General features: G+C 37.7%; 1 protein-coding gene across 1 annotated transcript in view; it reads left to right on the forward strand.

Moving 5' to 3' along the window:
• Positions 1–1224: 1224 nt before the first annotated feature.
• LOC136857219 (mitogen-activated protein kinase kinase kinase 7) overlaps positions 1225–15320 on the forward strand; it is a 168383-nt gene continuing 154287 nt past the window's right edge. The window contains exons 1-2 of the mRNA XM_068225255.1: positions 1225–1417; positions 8130–8355. Of these exons, the coding sequence (XP_068081356.1) occupies positions 1340–1417; positions 8130–8355 (304 nt within the window). The 5' untranslated portion in view covers positions 1225–1339. The remainder of the gene's footprint in view (positions 1418–8129; positions 8356–15320) is intronic.

A 15320-nucleotide genomic window follows, 5' to 3' on the forward strand; every position in this document is an offset into this window, starting at 1 on the left:
CGATTTGTTCAGGTCAAGTCACTAGGAGCGCCACCCTCGAATTGTCTCCCATTTTAGCAAGGCGAAATCCGTAAGTGTCGTGTATTGTCTACTGTATTTGCCTCACAGTATGTTTCCGGAATGGTTGTAGGCCTTCCTTTCCTAGAATGTATTGGTTGAACAGCCTTGGGATTCGGAAGGATTTTCAAACGTACTGAACGTACTTAACTTTTATAAGGCAATGTTCTGAAATCCAAATTTGAACTTCGGGAAACGAAGTAGAAAAATACAAAACATAGAAAATGATCATGTGACAGTAATAGACAGTCCAAGTGTGTGCAAGATACGGTACCTTATTTCCAAATTACCATAGGCTTCTTTTTTGTTTACGCTACCTACTTCTATTGCAAGTTTCGAAAGATGTTTTCCAACTTTCAGAAGACTCGAGGTCCACTCGGCCGGTGATATAGCGGCCCCATTCTAGAAAGCCAAGAATAACAGCCGAGAGGATTCATTGTGTTGACCACACGACACCTCGTTATCTGCAGACCTTCGGGTTGAGCAATGGTCGCTTGGTAGACCAAGGCCCTTCGGGGCTGTTGTGCCATGGAGGGTATTAATATTATTATTATTATTATTATTATTATTATTATTATTATTATTATTATTATTATTATTATTATTATTATTATTATTATTATTATTGCTCTGACACTGTGATTATGCTTTTTTAGTTTCGTTTGCACTTGCTATAATAATATTCGAAAAATAATGCCCCCTCCCTACTACACCTTTCAAATTGCTGGCTACGTCCTTGGGCCGATATATAGGCTACATCCTACATCACAATTTTTTAAAAAAATTCATTCGAAAAAAGTTAACGCCAGATAATACTTTGCTCATTTACAACTACCGAAAAAGATCCAAAAATGTTTACACACTGCCGCTTTTAACTTGACTTTGTATCGACAGCAGCGCTACACGTGACGAGGCAACGAACATCACGCCCTGCCTATTAACAAATACCGATTAACATGTGGTCCAAAGACTGTCGTCACACTATATTGTACGTCCTGGACAATAATTTAGAATCGCGGTCTTGGTAATAATACAAAAAGCACAGAAAAACTTAAGAAAAATTAGTAAAAGCAAGGGAAATTTCAGCCACCTACTGGGATTGGCACGAAATGAAACCGTGTCTATTTTGCAAGCATTGCCAATCGTGGTAGTAACAAAGGCTGTGAACATCTTCAAATGGAAGATGGCAGCTCTCGTTTTCGTTGATAAATAAACTTAAAACGTTCCTGTATCACATGAAGAAGAATTTGAATCGAAAAATATGTGATGGTGAAAGCAACACATGGCGTGCAAGGAAGGAACCGTCCAACCTCAGCACTTCGTGGAAGAAATAAATTACAATGAAATACAGAAGATAGAGGTTTGTTACTTCTGATTTCTATTCTTAGTTATATGAAACTACTTCGTATTGTCACTTACTGTTCTGCAGAGCAAATGGTTTTACTAATTGTCAGAATTGTATTTGTGCAGAAATTGGAACATAGAAGATATTTACATATGCTTCACTTGCTAATTTACCTATTTGTCAGCAGTGACAATTGGTGCTTTCAGATTTAGAGTCTGTAGAATATTGGAATCTAGAATTGTAAGTGAACAGAAATTTTGATCTGAAGTAGGTTAATCTGCGTTTTGAAGGCATGTCACTTTGATCTTAAATTTAGTGTAATTTCCGTTTGGTTGTCATATTGTGAGGAACTTAAATCTGTAATTTTGAATTGCAGCATGTAGCCTATTTAATAAATCTTACCTTGCTTTTGTGGGCCTAACATTTTACTCCTTGATTTTGAAAGTCTTGTAGTACTGAACTAGGCTAAGTGGCTGCAAATTTCAGGGGGGACTACATTCCGTATCAATGATCACATTATCAATGGTTCTGATTGCCAGTTACCCTTGTTGTCAGTCTTTCTTGATAGACCTGTTGTCTTTATAACATTAGTCAAAATTTAGGCTATTTGTGTTCTTAATAGTGTAGATCAGATGGGCTTAATCCTAACTTTGACAGATTAGGCAGTTAGCCCATCTGGAAATACTGAAGTGTTTTTAATTTAAATACAGGTGTATAAAACAATCTTTATTGTCAGTATTGTAGTTGTAAGTTTTGACTTTTCATTATTAGGCCTATATTCTTTTTTTCTTTTTTTTTTATATTTTTTTTATTTTTAGTATAAAAGATTATTTATAATCACTTTGCAACTTAAACCCTACAAATGCAAAGGGATGTGCAAGTGGCTCTATGCTCCTTCCTTTGGTGGCAGGATCGTTTGAGATACATGGGAGAATTTTTTTTTTCTCGGGTGTTATGTTGTCTGTTGACTTACGTTGAATCTTCAGCCCAAAGGCTGTTTGAATCTTTAACAGATCTGGACATCAGGTGCCATAAATAGCCTGGGCCTCTGAGGAGGCGTATTAGAGAAATGAGGAATGAGGTAGTTTCCTGTTGCTTTCCTCACCAATCCACAGGATGCTATTACATGTCCATCTGCCAAGCCAACTGAAATGCTAAACCAATCAACCCTATGTGCAGTACCTTCATGCCATTCATCTGGCTGTGTTGGGAAAGGTCTTACTGACACGGCTCATATATCAGTCATTTTCATATTGTCAAAGTCAAAGAAGAGACCGAGACAGGTTGATGAAAGTAACAAGCTTTCTCAAGTCCACACCAGAAGATATAGTACACTGTGCACATAGTTTCTCACCAGAGGTGGATCTTGGCAGTATCCTTTGATGAATCATGTATATGTTTATAGTGTGATGCAGTCCTCATTGATCAAAATGGTAGGCCTACTGAATTTGTGATATTTACCATTTTTAGAAAATCCTATTATAATCTAGATTTTCACTTGGCACTATGAATTTATTATTGGCTCTTGTAGGATTAATAACAATGTAATCATCATCATCATTCCCAACTCCAGTTTCCCGGGTGTGGTGTACAAGCGCTCTCCATCTCCTTCTGTCTTCATACATCTTCTGTTCCAGTCCATGCTCCCATTTGTATCCTCTCTCCTCCACATCTGATCTTACAGTCTCTATCCAACGTTTTCTAGGTCTTCCCTGTGGTCTTCTTCCTACGAGATTAAGGTCAAAATATTTTCTGTTCACTCTCTTTGTGCCCATACCACTGAAGTCTGCGTTTCTTTATGATACTGGTAATAGGAACCTCAATACCAGCTACTTTCCTATTCACTTAATTTCTGATCTTGTCCTTTCTGGTAGTTTGGTTCATGGTTCTAATGAATGTCATTGGATTCTACTGAAGTCTCTGTTTAGTAGGGTACATGTCTCTAAACCGTACATGAGCGTTGGTACGAAGTAAGTGTGGTACATGATTGTTTTCGCTTTTTGTGGTATTTTGCAGTCCCACAGAAGATTCTACTTTCCTATTCACTTCATTTCTGATCTTGTCCTTTCTGGTAGTTTGGATCATGGTTCTAATGAATCTTATTTCAGATGTTTGGATTCTACTGAAGTCTTTGTTTAGTAGGGTACATGTCTCTAAACCATACGAGAGGGTTGGTACGAAGTAAGTGTGGTACATGATTGTTTTTGCTTTTTGTGGTATTTTGCAGTCCCAGAGAAGATTTCTGACTTGACTGTAGAAGTTCGATGCTTTCTGTGTCCTGCTGAGTATTTCCTGCCTAACAGTGTTGTCTTTCGAGATTGTGCTTCCGAGGTACTTAAGTGGAAAGCTGATTCAATTTTTGCTCCTTCCAGAAATATATTTGAGGTTCTTCCTTCCCTGTTGATGGTCATTTCCACTGTTTTGTTTTGCTCATCTTCAGTCCAAAATTTTTGAATATGTTGTTCCATTCATTAAGTTTTTTCTGAACTTCAGCTTCTGTCTCTCCCCATAAAAGCACATCATCAGCAAATACCAGGGCATTCGGTTCACTGTCCATTTTCTCGATAGATTTGATGACCTTGTCCATTACTATTATGAACAGGAGTGGTGACAGAGCACTTCCTTGTTGGACACCTCTCTAGAAATAAGGAAACATAGTATGAAGATTACTTTCAATTACATTGTAAATAAATAAACTTCAGTAATGTCTACTCATACGACTTGTGATTGATTTTTTTAAATGTGAAACTTCGGTAAAATTAGCGTGGAGTGTTGGTAAGGTACCTTCAGATTGGACAAAAGCAGTAATTGCACCTATCTATAAGCAAGGGAACAGGAAGGATTGCAAGAACTATTGAGGTATCTCATTGCTTAGTATACCAGACAAAGTATTCACTGGCATCTTGGAAGGGAGGGTGCAATCAGTCGTTGAGAGGAAGTTGGATGAAAACCAGTGTGGTTTCAGACCACAGAGAGGCTGTCAGGATCCGATTTTCAGTATGTACCAGGTAATTGAAAAATGCTACAAGAGGAATAGGCAGTTGTGTTTGTTTTGTAGATCTAGAGAAAGCATATGACAGGATACCAAGGGAAAAGGCATTTATGTTGACAATCTTGGAACTTGAAAATAGGTGCAATGAGTATGGTATGAAAATTAGCGTCTCGAAGACTAAATTGACGTCAGTTGGTAAGAAATTCAACAGAATTGAATGTCGGATTGGTGATACAAAGCTAGAACAGGTCGATAATTTCAAGTATTTAGGTTGTGTGTTCTCCCAGGATGGTAATATACAGTAGTAAGTGAGATTGAATCAAGGTGTAGTAAAGCTAATGCAGTGAGCTCACAGTTGCGATCAGCAGTATTCTGTAAGAAGGAAGTCAGCTCCCAGACAAAACTATCTTTACATCGGTCTGTTTTCAGACCAACTTTGCTTTATGGGAGCGAAAGCTGGGTGGACTCAGGATATCTTATTCATAAGTTAGAAGTAACAGACATGAAAGTAGCAAGAATGATTGCTGGTACAAACAGGTGGGAACAATGGCAGGAGGGTACTCGGTATGAGGAGATAAAGGCTAATTTAGGAATGAACTCGATGGGCGAAGCTGTACCCCTAAACCGGCTTCGGTGGTGGGGTCATGTGAGGCAAATGGAGGAGTATAGGTTACCTAGGAGAATAATAGACTCTGTTATGGAGGGTAAGAAAAGTTGAGGGAGACCAAGACGACGATGGTTAGACTCGGTTTCTAACTATTTAAAGATAAGAGCTATAGAACTAAATGAGGCCACAACACTAGTTGCAAATCGGGGATTGTGGCGACGTTTAGTAAATTCACAGAGGTTTGCAGACTGAATGCTGAAAGGCATAAGTCTATCATGATTAGGCTTATGTATGTATGTATGTATGTGAAACTTTTCTTTCCAGTATGGCAGCGAAATTGTTTTTTCAAACAACTCTCGAAAATTGTTGGTAACTCACTGGGAGTGGGGGGGTGGGGTCAAAATAATATTTTGTTAGTGCTCAGCATAAACCAAAATGTATTGCATTGCTCTGTTATTTATTTGGCCATTTTGCATTATTTTAGTTCCGTTATCAAGTTGTAGCTTGAATAATGCTGATTTTTAAAATTTTAAATAATTTTGCAGCCTTATCTCTCACACCTTGCCTAGCTGGATTTAGTGTGTTTACATCGCACTGTTCTGATAAGAAATACCACTTACCTATGGCTACACCAGGGTTGAAGTTTTCTAAGGGTGGTCCATGTACTGCCAGCTATATGTCATCTCCTAGTCTAGTGATGTCCAGGGAAAGTCTCTACCTCCTCTTTATCCTGTTAATGAAGCTGAATCCTCATTCACAAAATACTGTTGTTACTGCAATGCACACAACTCCATAAAAAACTTTCTTTGGTTCACCTAAGTGCTCAGAAAACTTGTGTAGAGTTTTGAATAGCTAGCCTAATCCCTTTGAAGATATTGTCCTCATTTAATCATGTACTTTAGTCTAAGCCATTCTAGGAGCAATCACCATCACCATCAATAAATCCAGAATGTGGCACTTGGTGCATACTTCATTCTTGACTGCATCAAGGCAGCACTTCAAGGAGTAGAGAACTGTGCTTCTGCTCAGCTTGTTAGGAATTAATTGGTGGTGGCTTGTTTATGTTTTAATAAACTAATTTGGCGAGTGGCAGAATGTAATTTTCGAGGGCTGCTTCAAAGAATATATCTGTGTGCCAAATGTCATCAACCAATGCTGCCTCAGTATAGAAAAAAAAAAAAAAAAAACTTTGTAAACAATATGCTAAATTCTAAACTTAAATACCAGGTTTCATGAAAATCCCCCTACCCATTTTCCTGTTATGTAACAAACAGACTAAAAGTAAACTGAACCCGACATAGGCTATTATTTGTCCTGTCTAGTATAAAAACCAAGTAACTTAACAGGTTAATAAAAAGTTCACCACAGATAATTTTATATTTACAGATAGATATTTATTGATAAAGTTCTTTCTCTCTACACCCTTACTTTTTCAGAAAAATAACTAAGGGTTGAGTTAAATAAACCAGCCAAACTTATTTGACTGTTACAGGTTAAAGATTGAGATTTAATATCATCTCATTGAAATTTCATACATAGATTCAGTTCTATTAATAGCACTGATGTGTTCCATGTTGAGTGACCCATTTGAAGAGATTGCCAACACTCACTCACCTGAACACCTGCAATGTTCTACTTTGTTAACAAATCCTAAGCCACCTTTAGAACTGACCTCTGCTATATACTATTTTTGTACAAAAAAATCTACAAAATGCATATTTCACATTACTCTTCGGTAAAATATACATCTAAAGGTATAGTGCAGCGTCTGTATTACTCAGTGAAAGTTTGTCGTCTTCTTATATTTTCGCTATTGCTTGAGGTCAGTCGTTCGTGTGACTTTAGCCTATTTTTACTGCCAGGTGCCTTTTTTGATGCCAACTATGTGGAGGGATGTATTCAGTATTGTGTGTTTCTGTGGTGGGTGACGGTTTGACGACATCATGAACGCAAAGGAAGATTTGTATTGAAATGAAAACTAACACCCAGCCCTCTGAGCTAGATGAATTAACCAAACAAAGTTAAATCCCCAACCCAGCTGGGAACTGAAATCTGAGTCTTCTGAACCAAAGGTCAATACGCTGACCATTCAGCCAAGGAGTGAAATATCTGTTCTAACTGATTAGATGCATGTATTTATTTAGAGTATGGCTTTACAATACAAAAGAATATGATACGTAGATGATTTTGGAAAATAAACTATATGTCTAAGCTGTTTGTATAACTGTCTCTGGAAATGCATGAGCAAAATCACTGATATTGCCACTGTACTTTCTTTTTGGACACTTGGTGATAATATATTTGATGGTCTGCGTAGAGGCTCCACAATGACAGTTGGGTGTAGAAATTATTTTCTATTTGTAGTGGAAATCTATGCAGTCAGTTACCATGGCCCAGTTGTATCCTGTTGAGAGTAGACAAAATTTTCCGAAGAAGATCAAATCCAGGTAGCAGCGACAATCTTCCCTATAATGCTCTGCACAACATATTTGTCACAGAAAGTATTAGAATAGAAATCCGTGATTTTTTAATCAAAGGCATCTATATTCATCACATTAGAATGAAAGTTATCCTATGTTTACATAAGAAGCACTGTAATAAAAATATTGAAGTTAGACAAACTAATAAAATTCACAAATTATAAATATTGGGAATTATGTTGTACAGTTCAGTTTGCTGTATTAAACCTCTTTGATTACCCGTAGACCAATGACTAAAACAATTGGAAATATTATTGGATTTTATTCTAATACAGAATGCATATATAGATGACACCAAGAAATTAGGAGGAACTGCTTAACATTGACATTAAAATATTTCCTACCACACAGTCCTTACCGTTCTGTGACAGATACCTCTCAGTGGTCTGTAACTTCTCATTTACTAATATGCCATTTATTTATACATTGCTGATATGTTGCATCAAAAATGAAAGAGTTGAAACAATTGAATGGTGAGAGTAAGCAGATGTTATAGGAAGGGGTTTTAATGAACATATTTCTTTAACATTGTTATTATCCTGGGCATTATAGGATTAAAAGAGGAAATTTAATTAAACACTGAATGTTCCACTGTAATTTAGGAAATTTTAGGAGGCCTGTTGATCCAGTGATGTTTTCATGTTGCAGGTTGTTGGGAAAGGTTCCTTTGGTGTAGTATGGAAAGGCAAGTGGCGTGATTCTTTTGTTGCTGTCAAACACATAGATTCTGAAGCCGAAAAGAAAGCATTTGCCATCGAGGTGCGTCAGTTGTCGAGAGTGAGTCATCCCAACATTGTCAAGTTGTATGGTGCTTGCACCCAGAATCCTGTGTGCCTTGTCATGGAGTATGCTGAAGGTGGTTCCCTTTATAATGGTGAGCTCATTTGTTGTGAAATAGTGAAGGAGTTGCTCGTTACGTGACAAAAACAAAGTAGAACTTGCCACAGGTGAAGTTATTGGGTGCAGATTTTGTAAAGAACTTTTGCCATTTTGTTGGTTTCTTTCCTCTATCTTCTTTTCAATTAGTAGAAAAGACAAGATTAATTTTCATATATATAGTGAACATAATAATTTACAAGTGAATACTTTTAGGTAGAGATATTAATGCTTGATGCTGAACTCAGCAGCTTTCATTCGGATCATTCGAGTAACCAGCTTAGTCTACTATTCATTTTCTTTGTAGTATTAAGACTTTTTTCCTGTGTGGAAAGCTTTTGCTAATTATAGTCGTCTTTTCCTTTTACGTTTAATTCAGTCTTTGTTTACTTTCCTGATTGGCATACAGCTTGATGTAAGGTAGGTACCCTTATGGGCAAAACAAAACCATAGTTTAAAAAATATAATATTATGAAGTTATAACAAATCATGGATGTTTAAAAATTATTTTAGAACATGTACTGTGAAATATCATGGTAAATAGGGTTGTTAACACGTTCCCTGCGACAGCGAATTTTGATGATGTAAATTTTCGTTGTATCGGCCCACCAGTGACCCGATGCTGCCTTTAGTTATTGTCGGTTCGGGTCACTGGTGACCTGATGAATTTGACTTAGGTTAGTCCCTATTATGAAATCCAAAACAATGCTGGAGCCCTTGTTGTGTGTGTTAGTGTTGAGGAGACATTCCGATGTATTTACCTCTGCGACAGTTTTCCGATTCAACAAGTACGTGACCCAGAAATGCCCCAGAAGCAAATGTTAGTTTCTCATTCATTGACCTGTTTTGTATGGGAATATGATAGGCCTATGTTAATTATTTTAATATTATGCTTAGTGACAGAATATCATCACAAAAGATGAGGCTGTACATAAGGTTATCATCAGATACTGAAAAGAGATCGTCACTGTCATCACTTTCTTTCAGTTCATCTGGAGTCCATTGCTGTCCTAAACCTCTTTCTTTTCCGTGCCACCGTGTGTCAGAATGTGAGGCCTCCATGCTTAAAGTAAAGGACATGAATTTGCTTATAAATATTATCTATGGAAGGTAATAAATATATCAGTAACTACTGCAATAATTAAAAATCTGAAAACTTATATTCACTTACCTGACAGTAGGGACCTGAAAAATTAGCATCTATTTGTTTCAAAATTAGCATCTATTTGTTTCAAAATTAGCATATATGTTTTTCAAAATTAGCATCTAGTTACAAAGTTAAAATAATCGCATGGTATTATTAATTTTAACGATTCCAAGTTTATGAAGTGCAATTATTGTCCTTGGTTCACACACAATACAAATTCATTGTTCAAATGAAAGCATTGTCAGTACTTCGGCATCGCTTTTTTTCAAATTGCACAGTCTGTCTGTAACTAGTGTGTTGTAATGAGACAACACACGCTCGCTATCTACATTGTTTGTTGGGGTCCACAACAATTCAAGACAGTATTTAGCAGATATGCTGAACTTTGTCTGAACTGCAGGTAATGCAAGCATTACATCACATTTTTCACTTTCTTTTATCTGGGTTTGAATTGCATGTTTCAGAGAACAGTAACCAGACCAGATATCATTTTGTGAGAGATCTGTTACTCCAAACAGTTTCTCAAGCTCATCTAATTTATCAGTGTTATTCAGAATTATGTATTTTGATACAAAGCTTGAGAAATGGACACAAAATGCTTATGGTTGGGGTCTTTAGCTTTCAATGTGGCTAGCTTGCACTGTGAAGAATGAGCAGTTTTGACAAATGAGTCTCTACATGCAGCCTGCTGTAGAGGAGTGAGCTTAATCAAAGCATCATTAGTTGCGACAGTAAAATTCCCCTCACAAATGAAGGTAAAACTTGCGTCAAGGTTATGCAGTTTGGGGTAAAGGAGATGAGAGGCAAGGATACAGAGACCCTTCAAGTTCAGTAAAGAGGTCAACCAATCCAGCTGCATGATCTGTGACAGAAACCATGTGGGAGTGAAGCCTATTCACTTCTCGGTCACTCAGATCAGTCAGGTACTTAATACCACAGTTGTTGATGTCTTTCATGTCGACATCTTGAAAAATGTAACAACATCAGTAAAGTAAGCACTCGAATAGAAGACAGCCTGAAACAAGCTAATCCATCGGGTTATGACAGGTGCAGGAAAAAGCTTTGCTTCCTTTGAAGCACCATACTTTGATGTTAAGAATTGTAAATAATTATATTTTTGCTTTCTTGTGTTCAAAATGCAGACTTTACCATCGCAACCACATGATTTAAATCTGTCATCACTGCGACCCAACTATTGCCAACCAAGCTGATCTTATGTGCCCAGCTCTGTACATGCATTAAATGATCCCCTATGACCACACTTAATGTTTCATAACACCAGGTCATGTACGGGGCACTATCACTAACAAACACTTTAACTACATCATATGGTACACTATAACTGTGCAGAGCTTCTAAAACAGCACGAGAGCAGTTTGTAGCATTTCCTGCATCAAGATAGTTCACAGAAACAACGAGCAGCTCTCTTTTCGATCCGGCTAGGACTTGGAATATGCTTATAAAAACACAATGGCCCATTCGATCTGTAGTTTCATCACAGAATATGTTGATATTCTTCCCCACTAGAGCCTCTGCTGTTCTTTTCTGGTGGTCAGATGCAACTTCTAGAAAGGAAGAAAGACCTCAAATTATAACAAAATAAATTAAAATTACTGGATCAATTGGGTACGGGTAAGATAGTTTGATATGGAAATCGCACTCAAATTCGGTATCCTTCAATTTTGCGCGGGGTATCAATGTCGTAATACCTAAACCGTACCTGATCAATGAAATCGAAATTTACCCAGTAAATATACTTCACGTAGAGTTCTCACACATGGCAGCTCTTCATTTGAAAACTCAGTAATCCAGGCTCTTAGCTCTTTGCTTTCCAGCTTTTCCAGAGGTATATTTGCTTTGGCAAATACTTCAACTGTGCATTTCGAGAAGTTATCTCTGGAAATTTTTCATCGTTTACAACTAACTAACTATGTAAGCACAGAAGATTGCTTTCTTTGAGACGTACTAGTAGCAGGGGTTGAACTTTCGTTATCGCATCGCTTACCCACGTGTTTTTCAGATTTAACATGTTTCACAGTGCTATTTTTTTTCCCACCCGACTCGGCTATTACAATGCTTGCAAAACACTGTCACTGAATCTGTGGCATAAAAACCATCCTCTGCATGTTGCTGAGCCCTTTTTTGCGCAGTTTTTGTCATGCACCCCATAACCTAAACGATCGCTCGACTTTCTACTTTTCACTAGTTTCAATTTTGAACATCAGGAAAACAACGCTGCATCTATCTCGTTATTTCCATGACACTCAATTTACATTTTGATAATAATTGATACAGATCTTATTCCCCTTGCTATTCCCATTGTAAATATCGATTAAAGTCAGCAAGCAGCAATCGATTGGCTACTTTTCTTCATCGATCGGTACGGTCGAAAGATTTACATCATATTTTGAGTATTTCTGACGATTTTGCTGAAATATGTTGTTTTCGCCAGTAAAATAGCACTTTTTTGCAGAATTTGCACCAAAATCGCATATTCATACTAATTTCACATTTTGGGTCACAATTCGCATTTTATCCCACTTCTATTTATGTGTAAAAATGATTTTATTCCACATTAGAATTACCGTAGGCTTGGATTCAGTATAAGATTCAAAAATTCGCATTTATCGCAAATGCGATTTTTTTTCAGGTCCCTACCTGACAGTATTGTAGAAAGGAATAGGTTACACGAGAAGTCAGAAGGGTGGTACTTCTCGTATTAAACAACAGTTTGCCATCTGAAGGTAGCCACATTGTAGGTTTCATTCATCGTAACCAGCAAGCAATTCCCGCGTAGAAATATAGGTTAGACAACAATCTGAACACAGAGTGACACGAAGCGATATGAATGGAAGATACAAAAGAATTCCTTCGTGTTACCAGTGGGACGATCAAAACTAGCAGTATGCCTCGATCTTTTACTTCGATAGGAACACTATGTTGGCATTAGTTATCGGAAATTTGTAACTAGGACCTAGTTACTTACTCCACAATTTTAGGAACTTTGCACCAACAGATAAGAGTAACATGCTTTGGGACACTCGGTGACCCGAACTGCGAGGAACATGTTAACGTGCAGACACACTTGTGTTATTGCATCAAGCGTTCATATCATTTCTAAATAGATGTTTGTCAGTCATGTAATTTGCTCAGCCCAATTATCTTGAGAGAGTATGTATGTTTTTCACCTTTCATAATATAAGTTTAATGCATAAGGATATGATAAATGTAGTTCTGGCATCTTTTGAACCTTTATCATTTGTGTTCCCCGTTGCAGTGTGGCGTCAACTTTTTTAACACTAGATTATAATGCTAATCTTTAAAACTCCATTGTTTATAGACAATATTTAGTATCCTTGAGAGCATTTTCTTACAATTGCTCGAACATCTATGTCTTTGCTGATGTAAGTAGTTAAAGCAGAGGACTTGCACTCATCAACCGTTGATATAAGAGAAGTCATATGCCATGATTTGCGGCACTTGATGAAGTATTGAAGAATAAATTTTATGAACTGTATGAAAAAAACAGAACTTGGGCCTATAGGTCTACGTAAGTCATGCAAAAGCATATATACTACCTAATAACCCATTGTGACTTCTTAAGTCAGTTTGAAGTTAGTAATACCCATAATTTAAACCCTAATGTGAGGTGTAATTAAGTTTCTAGGTGCAGTTTCAGAGTATTTGTACTTTCATATCCCTATTGACATGTTGTTGTTTGAGTCAACAGTCCATAGACTGGTTTGATGCAGCTCTCCATGCCACGCTATCCTGTGCTAACCTCTTCATTTCTACGTAACTATTGCATCTTACATCTGCTCTAATCTGCTTGTCATAATCATACCTTGGTCTACCCCTACCGTTCTTACCACCTACACTTCCTTCAAAAACCAACTGATCCCACTGTCGGCAGCCCTGAAAATGGTTTTCCGTGGTTTCCCGTTTTCACACCAGGCAAATGCTGGGGCTGTACCTTAATTAAGGCCACGGCCGCTTCCTTCCCACTCCTAGCCCTTTCCCGTCCCATCGTCGCCATAAGACCTATCTGTGTCGGTGCGACGTAAAGCAACTAGCAAAAAAAAAAAAAAAAACCCAACTGAACAAGTCCTGGGTGTCTTAAGATGTGTCCTATCATGCTATGTCTTCCTCTCGTCAAATTTAGCCAAATCGATCTCCTCTCACCAATTCGATTCAGTATCTCTTCATTCGTGATTCGATCTATCCATCTCGCCTTCAGCATTCTTCTGTAACACCACATTTCAAAAGCTTCTGTTCTCTTTCTTTCTGAGCTAGTTATCGTCCATGTTTCACTTCCATACAATGCCACGCTCCACACGAAAGTCTTCAAAAACATCTTTCTAATTCCGATATCAATGTTTAAAGTGAGCAAATTTATTTTCTTAAGAAAGCTCTTCCTTGCTTGTGCTAGTCTACATTTTATGTCCTCCTTACTTCTGCCATCATTAGTTATATTACTACCCAAGTAACAATATTCATCTACTTCCTTTAAGACTTCCTTTCCTAATCTAATATTTCCTACATCACCTGCCTTCGTTCGACTGCTCTCCATTACTTTTGTTTTGGACTTATTTATTTTCATCTTGTACTCCTTACCCAAGACTTCATCCATACCATTCACCAACTTCTCGAGATCTTCTGCAGTCTCAGATAAAATAACAATATCATCGGCAAAGCTCAAGGTTTTGATTTCCTCTCCTTGGACTGTGATTCCCTTTCCAAATTTCTCTTTGATTTCCTTTACTGCCTGTTCTATGTAAACATTGAAAAGGGGAGGGGACAAACTGCAGCCTTGCCTCACTCCTTTCTGGATTGCTGCTGCTTTTTCAAAGCACTCGATCCTTATCACTGCAGACTGAGTTTTATACAGATTGTAGATAATTCTTCGTTCTCAGTATCTGATCCCTATCATCTTCAGAATCATAAATAGCTTGATCCAATCAACATTATTGAATGCCTTTTCTAGATTTACGAATGCCATGTACGTGGGCTTGTCCTTCTTGATTCGATCCTTTAAGATCAGACGTAAAGTCAGGATTGCTTCACGTGTTCCTACATTTCTTCTGAAGCCAAATTGATCTTCTCCCAACTCAGCTTCAACTTTGTTTTTTTATTCTTCTGTAAATAATACGTGTTAAAATTTTGCAGGCATGAGATACTAAACTAATGCTGCGGTAGTTTTCACACCTGTCAGCACCGGCTTTCTTGGGAATAGGTATAACAACATTCTGCCGAAAATCAGATGGGACTTCTCCTGTCTCATACATCTTGCACACTAAATGAAATAACCTTGCCATGCTGGTGTCTCCTAAGGCAGTCAGTAATTCAGAGGGAATGTCATCAATTCCAGGTGCCTTGTTCCTATTTAGGTCACTCACAGCTCTGTCAAACTCTGACCTCAAAATTGGGTCTCCCATTTCATCAGCATCAACAGCCTCTTCATGTTCCAGAGCCAAATTATCTACATCTTTACCTTGATACAACTGTTGAATATGCTCCTGCCATCTTTCTGCTTTGTCTTCTTTCCCTAGAAGTGGCTTTCCATCTGAGCTCTTAATATTCATACACCTAGATTTCCTTTCTCCAAAGGTTCCTTGATTTTCCTGTATGCAGCATCTACCTTTCCCAGGACCATACAGCCTTCGACATCCTTGCACTTCTCCTTCAGCCATTCTTTCTTAGCTACCTTGCACTTTCTATCCACTTGATTCTTTAATCGCCTGTATTCTTTTCTGCCCTCCTAATTTCTTGCATTCTTGTATTTTCGTCGTTCATCAATCAGGTCTAGTATCACCTGA

Source organism: Anabrus simplex, chromosome 1 (assembly GCF_040414725.1).
Source record: "Anabrus simplex isolate iqAnaSimp1 chromosome 1, ASM4041472v1, whole genome shotgun sequence".
Taxonomy (NCBI): Eukaryota; Metazoa; Arthropoda; class Insecta; order Orthoptera; family Tettigoniidae; genus Anabrus; species Anabrus simplex.